The following is an 11,401-nucleotide window of genomic DNA, read 5'->3' on the forward strand; positions in this document are numbered from 1 at the left end:
TTTGATTTTACTGACCAAAAACATAATTAGTATATCAACCCACCCAAACATTCCTATCATTTCACTTTTTTTTTTACCTACATTCTTATTGCATTGCTCATTGTTACAGTATGTGTTCTTTCAAAATATTCAATCATAGTTCACAAAACTCAACACAAGTATGGTTAAAATGAGGATTTTATGTTGTTTCAATCATGGTGTCCATTGTGATGTAATGTGAAAATTCTAGTAAAAAAATAGTTAACAAATCTTTTTAAGTTAATTTCTAAAGTATGTATAAAAAAAAAAAAAAGTCTTAAGTCCCTTCAGACTGTTGAAGCCAGGATTCAATCAATTAGGTTTTTTTTTTTAAACAATTGCTGGGACACATTTCTCGATATTTGGGTCACTTTTTCAAAACTAAAGCTCATTTCATATGCATGTTGATAAAACTGTCATGAAACAAAGTCGTAGGTACATTTCCAGTATGTTTTATTTGTAATATTTCATCATCAGCACAAGCAGCCATTGCTTCAATTTCTGTGGATGATGATTTGGTCATGTGTGAAAAGTCCTTTCCTCCTACTTTACAAATGTAACAAACAAAAGACATTTAATTTAAATAGTCTGATAATTGGAATCAAGCAATGCACCAAAAACAGAGGGGTTGGAGGATAAATCAAAAGCCTTGTTTTTCGTGCCAATCATTGAAACAGTCCCTCTCAGGCTGAAAGCACAACATCACATCACAAGTCACACACATGACTGGAGTTGTCTGGTTGCAAAGCCTGCAATTCCTTCTACCATCATTGTCCGGTGTGATGTACTTCGGCTTGTGGAAAGGAGGAGGAACTGCTGAGGAAGAGGGAGCCGAGGAAACTGGCGCCGAATCCTGAGGACCCAACTCTGCCAGCTCCAAAATAAGCACCTCCAAGAATGTCTTTCGGGTCAAAGGCTTCTTGTTCTTTCCCTTGGCCATTAGTTTCTGCATGATGAATGCATTCTCTACAGTGATGTCCAAAAAGTGATAAAAAATACATTGATACCACTTTTTTGGTTTATGTAGAGCTCTGTAATGTCCAGTAATGCAATTAGGTGGATCCACTGCCTCCATGTTCCTAAGTGGAAATATAAAATGTATATTTCAAACTCAAAAAAAGATGGAGTAAATTACAAAAGCTTGTTTCTGCCATGGAATAATAAAATAAAAGGTAATTTCAAGTTTATATCTCGCAATTCAGACTTTTCTTCTCTGAATTCCAAAAAAGGTCAATTTAAGAGATAATTTGGAATTGCAAAAAAAAAAAAAAAAAAAGGATTATGATATAAGTCACAATTACTTTTTTTAAATTGGCGGCAGAAACAAGCTTCCATAGAAACAACATTGAAGACTTAATGCACATACTATAAAATTACAAGGAACATCCCTAAATAAATTGTACTAACCTGTTGTAGTCCAACACCACAGCTGGAATGGGGACCTCCACAAGGGTTCGATGTGCGTCACCCTTCACCTTCCTCTGCACAGTATCACCTTTATAGGCTTTGTGGAAGGTGGAACACATCTGCACTTCCTGTGAGTCTTTCCACTCAACAAACAGGAGCTCGTCGTTCCTAATCCAACGCATGGTGCCGCGTGGCGCGTTCCTTGTCAATTTGTTCACAGTTGTTTCTGGGAAACCTGCCCTGTTTGCCCAGACAGGGCCACAAGCCCAGATCTTTTTACACAAGAGGTCCCTGAAGAGTGTTGGACTGGTGTAAAATTTGTCAACAAACAGTTTGTACCCAGAGCCCAACATATTTTCATCCACCAATGCCATAACGGACTCGTAACTCAAGCCCTCGCTCTGTGACGTACATGACTTCCCCTCGTAAACAAAGAAGTCCCATGTATAGCCGCAGGTGCAGTCTGTCAGTGCAAAGAGTTTGTACCCCATGTTTGGAGATTCGTTTTTCATGCATCGCTTGACTCCAGTTCTAGCCTCCGATGTCACCATTCTTTCAACAATGGTGATGTTCTGGAAGGGATGAAAAAACGTCTTGCAGGCCTCCCTAATGATTTGATACAGGGGTTGAATTTTACCCAGCCGTTCATAGGCTGCTGTTCCCCTCCTAATGTTGTTCTTCTCATCCTCCCTGCTGTCACTTAGATGAAGAGCTTTGGAGATTGACAGAAATTTCTGGTAAGACATGATTTTTGCAGGAAATGACAGACTGAAGTGCTGGGACACACTCCAATAGTCAGCTAGTGAAGAGCACTTGAACATGCCCATGTAAATGACCAGTGCTATGTACGACTTCAAGTCGTTTTGACAAATGTTTTCCCACACCTTGCCCCTTCTCTTTTGGCACTTAGCTCCATAGCCATTTGTGTGCCCTACAATGGTCTGCAACATTGTTTTAGGGAACAACAGTTGAAAAAACTGCAGAGGACTGCTACACCTATTCGGTAAAATCTGAGGGCCAGGTTCTTGGACAGGAGTGAAGTCTATACGAGGTGGCTCATCATCTGCTTCATCCGAGTTATGCCACCTTTCTGTTGACACACCAGAGAAATCATTTTCACTCTCTCTGCCACCTCCATCAGCAGAAGACGAAAGACGGAATCGCTTTCTCTGTTGTGGGTGGTCCTGTGAATCACAGTCCTCCTCTGGTGGGTAAAGGTCAGATGAAGGTCTATTACAAGGCACAAAAACAAAAAAATAAGATTAGCAACGTACTAAAGTAAAATGGTAATTTTGGTCTGTCCACCCAAGGTTAGGCCAAATCACCATTTTAATGATCATTTAAAAACAACTTTATGCAGTTTTGTGTATTTTTGTGACTTTAGAACTTCAGTCCCTACAGTTAAAGGAAGAGTTCACCCAAAAATGAAAAGTATCCCATAATTTACTCACCCTTAAACCATCCTAGGTGTATATGACTTTCTTCTTTCAGCCAAACACAGAGTTATATTAAATAATATCCTGGCTCTTCCCAGCTTTGTAATGGCATTGAATTGTTTCGAGTTTTTGAAGCTCCAAAAAACGCATCCATGCATCATCATCGACTCCAGTGGGTTAATAAATGCCTTCAAGTGAAACTGTGGCTTTTTGTAAGAAAAATATACAAACTGTATTTAAAACTTTATGAACTATAATCACTGGCTTCTGCACATTCAAGAGTTGAGTTCCACCGGAAGGGTGACCTCTGACCTGACGTATGACGTAGACTCCATTCAGTGCCATTAGAAAGCTGGGAAGAGCCAAGTGATTATTTAATATAACTCTGTGTTCGACTGAAAGAAAGTCATATAGACCTAGGCATGAGGGTGAGTAAATTATGGGATCATTTTCACATATACTCTAGGTGCATCCCAGTTCACATACTTGTGTCCTATTCTATACCTTTTGAAGTATAAATAGTGTTCACACATTGAAAATTAAAAGAAAAAGTGCACTTTCAATACCCGGATGATGCACTTTGAAAAAACAAAATCTGTAAATCTTCATGCATTCAACTGTTGCAGCTGTCGGAGGGGCTATCAGACTAAATGACAAAATAACATTGTAAAATTCATATACTTCCCAGTTGTGTACATAGTGCATAACATAAGTGCATAGAGCACTAAACACCAGAACAGCCAGGCACAGTCTCAGTTTCTTTCCTCAGGCAATCTATCTCATGAACAGTTAAAGGTGCTAAAGAGGATGTTTTGTTTTATACATTTTTGCAATATTACTTGACTGATAAAAGATTACTTATTAGGTGCACTGAAAGTAATAATGTTAATATACATCATCTGTGCATGAGGTAGGGCCTTAAAAACATCAGCCAATCGTTTACGCGATCATCGCGTAAACGATTGGCCCTCTGGCTTGTCAATCATTGCCATTACGTTCCATGTGAAAGACGTGCGCGGCTGCGCGCTCCAGTAACTTTCCACACTCTACAGGCGCCGCATGCAATGTTTTTGTCAGGAGACAGGAGTAACAACTGCAGATTATGAGTTACCTGCGGTGAGTCCGACATAATGAAACCACAAACACGACACAGCGAATGCCGGTGGTAAACAAACACTCGTGTTCCAATACTCGTGCACGAGTTTTGGGAGGCGTTCCCTCGAAATGAGCTGTGAAGGAGGGGGGTTGTTCTTACGCATGCGCTCATTTAAAAAACTCACTAACAGTCTTTGGTTTCTCAGTCGAAGAAAATATCCTCTTTAGCACCTTTAAAGGTGCAATATGTAAGAATTTTGCAGTAAAATATCCAAAAACCACTAGGCCAGTGTTATATATTTTGTTCACTTGAGTACTTACAATTTCCCAAATGTTTCCAACTATTTGTAAATCCTGAGAAAATTGCAATTTGAACCAAGGTGATGTAAAGACCACATGTCCCAAGATTCCATGCTCAAACTTGGCATCATCAAGCTACACCTTTGTTTTGAATAGACCTCTAGCAGACAGAAAATCTTACATATTGCACCTATAATGCCCCCGCTGGCAATAAACATACATGTGCAATACACAACACTTATAACTATATTTAACACAGAATACCTAATTCACATTTCCTTACCTGTAACATACCTGTTCTTACACATACCGTCTAATTTTTATATATTGTGTATCTTGTTTATTTTTATAGGTTGTACCTTGTTGTGTTTAAAAATATTTTTATATAATGTTATTTCTTATTTACTTAGATAATAATTATCTTTATTATAATTATCTTTATTATCTGTGTCTTTTCACTGTCATTCTGTTTGTACTGTGGAAGCTTGTGTCATCAAAACATATTACTTGTATGTGTAAACATACCAGACAATAATAATAATAATAATAATAATAATAATAATAATAATTAAAAAAAAGTAAAAAAAAAAAAAAAGTGCAACAAAACTCACCGATCGAGAACAGGGTCAAGACCATCAATAAACATTTCCTCTGCTGTGCTGTCCACACTACTGGCCACACTGTCCTGATCACAAATATCAAGATCTTCGTCACTACTGATTATAATATTGTCCACATCAATCGTAGTTTTTTTCTTGGCTTCGGCAGCAGAAGCGAGAAGTTCAGCCACTGTCGAGGTTTGCCGCTGGATTATAGCAGGGTAAACAAAAGAGTTAGTGGAATGTCTGCTAGAAGATTATCACATGCATCTATAACCAATTATAAAATATAAACAAACCAAAATACAGTTTTATACATTTACAGCACAACTGTTTTTATTAATAGGAAATCAAACTTGTTTATGAGAATCAGTTCTTTCGAACTGTTTGTTTGAAAGAACCAACTCAAAATACAACTTTTATTTGGAACAGCATACTACTCCTATCGTATCTTCCGTGTCTCAGATTCAGCACATAAAACAACTGAATTCAAGTCATTAAAAACTTAAATATAACTTGTATTTACATTAATTACCATCATTTACATATTCAACAAAAAAAAAGTTCCAGTATATTTTTTAAAACTGCAGTTTATATGCTTGTTATACAAAACTAACGATTTATATGCATGTTGACAAAACTGCCATACAGATAAGTCAGCATTCACAGACGACGTTCACACTTTCAGTATAGTATGTGTTTAAAGAGGGAGCAGTGCATTCCTGAGGGCATGAAACCGCATCTGGAGTTATTCATGACAAACCTGGACATGACACGTATTATAATAAAATTAGAGTTTTAAAACATTAATAATGATACATAATCCTCCTTATTAATAAATGATACCTTCATGGTAAGTTACATTTTCATAAATTAACTGTAGTAATATTGTAGTAACCATGCTTAGTAAGTACTAGTGTTATATGTACTATATTAGTTAAATCTGTTTAAAGGTATCTGTGATACTGGCTTAAAGGGGTCATGAACTGCATTTAATGTTAGCATAATTTAGAATATTACAGTAATAGGCTATTTTCTCTCGTTTTTGAGTAAATGCTTTGTTTTGATTAAAATGTGCCGCATTCAAGATGTGGAAGTAAATGCCCACTGCTACGACTGTTTTGCATAGCTAAATAATTTAACGCCCTTGCCATTATAGTTTGAATATTTGCCAACTGAGCAACATTTATGCACATTACATATGCTTTTATAAGATATTTGGTTGGAGATACATCCAGCTGCAGACCCATAACCACAGGACGGAAGTGAGGGGCGGAGCTTATACAGTTTTTCATGATTTAATGAGATCAATATCTACAATATTTTTAAATTGTCACTTTTCTGTTCATATATGCATAAGATATCACAAACATTGTGTTTGTATCCATGGAGGACCTAGTATGACCCATTTTACAAGATGTAAAATATGTCTCTGATGTCCCCAGAGTGTGTATGTGAAGTTTTAGCTCAAAATACCCCCACAGATATTTTTTTATACTAAAATTGCCACTTTTGGTGAGCCAAAATGCACTGTTTTTGTCTCTCATTATATGCAAATGAGCTGGTGCTCCTGTCCCAGCCTCCTTTCAAGAAGAGAGCGGAGCTTCAAGAGCATATGCTTCAGCATACCATCAACAATAAAACGACGTGCAATTTTTAACTAGGAAACTTGTGTTTATGACAATTCTGATAGCATGTGAAGGTAGTGTCAGTGAAAGCTTTAGCAACATCAGCCACAAGCCCTTTCAGATGGGCAATTCGGAAGGACTTACAACATATGACGTGATACTTACTTTGTGTGGATCTGAAGTTTGCGGACGAAGCGTTGGTATTGACCCATATTTCAGAATCAACCTTTGTGAAAATCCAGCGTTGAAAAGACCCTCGTTTGCGAAGCAGTCCGGCGCAAAATGATTAGCGCAAACATACAAGACTTTAACTATTTTCTTCGGGACATTTCCTTTGAAAATGAAATTTAACCACGATGTCCTCTGAGACTCAGATTGCGGAAGTCTATGGAGACTCTTATGTTCACTGTTACATCCCAAAACATGACACTTGTAATGCCTCTTTGGCGCAGACATTGTACAGCTACAGAGAGGATACCGAAATGGCGAACTCTGTCTATTTGCTAATAGGGCAGATTGTCATCGGTGGTAGGCGGGGCTTCTCCCTACGATGATATCATTGTAGGGGGAATCTGAATCAGCTAGTTTGAAGAGATTTCAACTGCTTTTGATTTATGGGTATCATAAACAAATGAGGGAGTGGATTTTTACTATTATAGGCTGGTTGTTCTCACACACTGCAGACACACAGTGTTCAAACACCTTATAAAAGTAAATAATAATAGGTCCCTTTAAACATGATTAAGACAACGCATCTAAGTACCTATTTAAAATTATTTTTTAAATATCAAAATCCATGTGAAAATAGCTCATATCTAATAAAAGAAAATTCCGCCCCTCACTTCCGTTCTATGGCTGCTTGTCTGGCACTGCTACTGGAGCAAATAAAGTTCAAGCAGTTCTTTAGTTGTGTCCCAAATGACGCACTACACTTACACACTACTCAACTGTGTGGTGCATGAATTTTAAAAGGTTTTGTCATTCATCATTGGAGTCTGATAGCACCGCCCCCTCCTCTACGTAATTAAAGCTGCGACAGATGAGTGCATGAAGCTTCTCAACATTCCACATTTCTTCGCCTTTAGGTTAATTAAATGCATCTTCTGGCTATTTTAAGTGTACTATAGTGTGAGCACACTACTAGCACTTTACTACAACACTGGCACGCACGATTTGAGTTACCAGTTATAGCTGACAAAAGGATAACGGTGTTTCGTGTAAACGAATTCAAGTAAAAACGTATACATGTATGTGCATTTGTGGAAACTGTGCTGGGTTGTTGCATAAAAACGTATAACTACTCATCAAACGATCTGTAAAAGACAAAGCAATAGTGACGCATGGTAAAAATATTGTTACTCACACATGTGTGTTGGGGCATTACTGTCGGCTCCAGTATAGTCGGCACAGCATCATCTTTTATTTTCAGTCTCTCTGAAAAGCCTGCGTCGAACTGCGACTTGTTAATAAACGAATCCGGAGTAAAATGAAGCGAACAAACAAATAGTGTCTTATTGACGCTATCTGGAACTTCGTTAAAAATAAAGTTCATCCACGCTTTACTAACGTTAGGATCACGCGGAAGGCAATGCAAAGATTGTGCTTTTCCACAACTTAGTACTGCACAACGTCTTGTAATCCTCAGAGGCATCTCTATCGTTCCGTTGCTCGAGTAATCCTGTGTTTGGGTCCCTCGCGCATTTGCTCTTCCTACTACATGCGTGATTCGGTGGGCGGGGCGGAACAGGCAATGACGTAGAAGTAGGCATTAAAGGATTAGTTCACTTTCAAATTAAAATTTCCTGATAATTTACTCACCCCTATGTCATCCAAGATGTTCATGTCTTTCTTTCTTCAGTCAAAAAGAAATTAAGGTTTTTGATGAAAACATTCCAGGATTTTTCTTCATATAGTGGACTTCAATGGCCTCCAAACAGTTGAAGGTCAAAATTACAGTTTCAGTGCAGCTTCAAAGAGATCTATGTGATCCCAGACGAGGAATAAGGGTCTTATCTATAGAAATCGCTCATTTTCTAAATTTTTTTAAAAAGTATATATTTTAATCATAAATGCTCATCTTGAACTAGCTCTCTTCTTATTCTTCTCTATTTGAATTCCAGCAGTGTAGACACTGCTAAAGCCGGGGACACACCTCACGATTAGCTGAAACATTCTAAGACTGAACTGAACACACATCTCGATATGTGTATGTGTGTGAACACACATCTCGTTTCCTTTGACTGGAGCCGATTTATATACTCACACATGGAATTTGAACACCGAATGCAATCACGGACTGAACGCAACTGGCTCTGACTGGACGCGTTTGAGCGCGATCAGTCATAAGTATCAATTTACATTCATAATCGGCCTTACAATCGTTAAGTGTGTGCGCGACTTAAGTGTATTACTGCCCTCCACAGGTCAAAGTTTGAACTAACTGTTATACTTGCACTAGCATATTGTATATGACAATTTTGCTCAAACTTTGACCTGAGGAGGGCAGTAATACACTTAGTGTCTACACTGCTGGAATTCTAATAGAGAAGAAGAAGAGAGCTAGTTCAAGGCTGCGTTCCAGTTCATTTTTGAAATGCCCTTCCCTCGCTAACTTCCCTCAGTTTTGTTGACTCGGATGTACGTCATTGCTTATGTTGCATGAGTGCCCACTACTGGCGGAACCCTTGCAATGGGCTGAACTGGAACATTCTAAGCCCTTGATCACTTGAAATCCGCAATGGAGCTGATTTATTATTTATTCTTTTCCCCTTACAAAATTGTTTATTACAGCATTCTATATGTATATATGTGTGTTTTATATGTTTAAAAAAAATAATATATCAGAGTTGTTTGTGGTGGGGTAAATTAAACGCAATATGCGGTGACGTCATAATCGGGTTGCATTGTGGGTTATGGAGCTGCCTGAAGTGTACATATGAAGTAGGTCTGTCCATATAAACTTCCCTCGTCCACTTCATGAAGTGGAACGCACTTCAAAATGGCGGCAGGGAAGTTCGTGAGTGTGTGTCTAAAACTGGAGTGGAACGCAGCCCAAGATGAGCATTTTTGGTTAAAACGTATAAAATTGGATTTTTTTTTTTTAGAAAATGAGCAATGGTTTCTCTAGATATGACCCTTATTCCTTGTCTGGTATCACTGTAAACTGTAATTTTGACCTTCAACCGTTTGGGCTACATTGAAGTCCACTATATGGAGAAAAATCCTGGAACGTTTTCATCAAAAACCTTAATTTCTGTAGAGACTGAAGAGAGAAGGACATGTACATTTTGGATGACATGGGGGTGAGTAAATTATCAGGAAATTTTAATTTGAAAGTGTACTAATCCTTTAATCTTCTGTCTTTCTTTTGAATAATAACATGTTTTTGGACTAACGAGGTGGTTTTGAGTTCTGAAACTTACAGGATGTTTTTAAAGTACAATAAACTCATATGTCAAAATATCAAGGGGAATTATTTCTCAATTCATGACCCCTTTAAAATTACTCGGTTTCGGATTGAAAGGATTCCCCTGCATCCCTAAACAGTTCCTCCCCTCCTTTTAGAGAGCATACTCTGCTCTGATTGGTCAGATGGGCCAGTGTTTTTTGAATTTCAGCTAGGGAGGATTCGTTACTGTTTATATCATTGATTTAGCACAACTATTTCGAGAGATAGCCGGTTAGCAGAGGCCTACAGCTGTGTATAAAACACAAAACTACTTATTTTGAACACTCGCCACAAAATATATACATCATAATCATACTTACAGGTTGTATTAAAGTTGATCCAGAGGCGCAAGAAGGCCCAAATAATGTAGGTACTCCCCCATCTTTAATGAATAAACGTTTTGCAAATCCCGCATTGACCTCGGAGAGATTTGAGAAGCAGTCGTCCGTAAAATGACGGGAACATAACAAAAGGTTGGGGTTAAACTGCTGTGGTACCATTGTAAAAATGAATTTCAACCACTGACTCTTCACATCCTCATCCCTTGGAAGTCCATGCAGCGTGGTTTTGCTTTTGCAGCGCAGAAAACAGCGTCTTCTCGACATGTCGACAACACGAACCAAACTCTTCCAGGCCTCGGCTACAACTACAGGCAGTTCACAATAGGTTCCTTCTTTTTGGAGACATTTGTCGTGCGCTTTTGGTTTACTAAAAGAGGCATGTTAAATGCAAATGAGCTGCTGCTCCCGCCCACCCGCTTTCCCTGCTACTGAATACTGGAGTCTATGAACCAGAGTCGGACACTGAAGAAGAAAAGTCTCCGGCAAAAGTAATAACTTCGAGAATGCACGAGAGCGATTCTGAATGCTTAGTTGGCGAATTATATAATTGTTGTAGAGTTTTTCATCCGTTTCACAACACACACTAAATATTGTAAGCCCAGCTAACACAAAGATACATGATATATGTTGTATAACTTTTTTTTGGGAGGTTATGTTTGCGTCATGCTCATTTATTTATTACTGTACACGCACACGTTAACAAAATATCGATACTTACGTCTTCTGGACGTGAAGTTGGAGTACGGACCGTTGGTATTGATCCATCCTTAATTAACAACTTTAATGCAAATCCTGCCTTGTATTGACCCTCGTTTACAAAGCAGTCTGGCGTAAAATGGTTAGCACAAACATATACGTATTTACCTATATTTTTGGGCGCATTCCCTTTAAAAATAAAGTTAACCCATTGCTTCTTCAGTGGCACAGATGCCGGAAGTAAATGAATGCTTTTATGTTCATTCCTACAGCCGATAACATAACATCTTCTACTACGTTGAGACATTTTTGTGTTACTAGCTGCTCTAGCAAGGAGATAAACATAGCGACTGTAGTGTGTAGGGGGCAAAATCTTTAGATATATATACCGAGGCGTGATCTCTTTTTCTTCTTGATTTGCGGCGGTTCGCAA

General features: G+C 38.2%; 1 protein-coding gene across 4 annotated transcripts; it reads right to left on the reverse strand.

Moving 5' to 3' along the window:
* Positions 1-454: 454 nt before the first annotated feature.
* LOC125272516 (piggyBac transposable element-derived protein 4-like) lies at positions 455-11,401 on the reverse strand. Of its 4 annotated transcripts, XM_048197395.1 has the most exons (5): positions 10,991-11,184; positions 10,252-10,639; positions 4,868-5,061; positions 1,426-2,655; positions 455-1,097 (listed from the first exon to the last, which is right to left on the reverse strand). In XM_048197395.1, the coding sequence occupies exons 1-5, from the start codon at positions 11,035-11,037 to the stop codon at positions 659-661; spliced, it is 2,298 nt and encodes a 765-aa protein (XP_048053352.1). In that variant the 5' UTR covers positions 11,038-11,184; the 3' UTR covers positions 455-658. The 4 variants fall into 4 exon arrangements, with proteins under 4 accessions (XP_048053352.1, XP_048053357.1, XP_048053355.1 ...); XM_048197400.1 differs by lacking the exon at positions 10,252-10,639 and having other exon boundaries at positions 10,991-11,401; XM_048197398.1 differs by lacking the exons at positions 10,252-10,639; positions 10,991-11,184 and adding an exon at positions 6,649-8,314.

The sequence above is a fragment of the Megalobrama amblycephala genome, linkage group LG7 (genome assembly GCF_018812025.1).
Source record: "Megalobrama amblycephala isolate DHTTF-2021 linkage group LG7, ASM1881202v1, whole genome shotgun sequence".
Lineage (NCBI taxonomy): Eukaryota > Metazoa > Chordata > Actinopteri > Cypriniformes > Xenocyprididae > Megalobrama > Megalobrama amblycephala.

What these genes read in the sequence shown, in the direction of transcription:
- LOC125272516 (XM_048197395.1), bottom strand. Translation starts at nt 11,037, where the DNA reads ATGGATCAATACCAACGGTCCGTACTCCAACTTCACGTCCAGAAGAC. An exon ending in GATCAACTTTAATACAACCT is followed by an intron (nt 5,062 to 10,251) that starts GTAAGTATGATT and finishes GCTATAATCCAG; the next exon opens with CGGCAAACCTCGACAGTGGC. An exon ending in CTTGACCCTGTTCTCGATCG is followed by an intron (nt 2,656 to 4,867) that starts GTGAGTTTTGTT and finishes GCCTTGTAATAG; the next exon opens with ACCTTCATCTGACCTTTACC.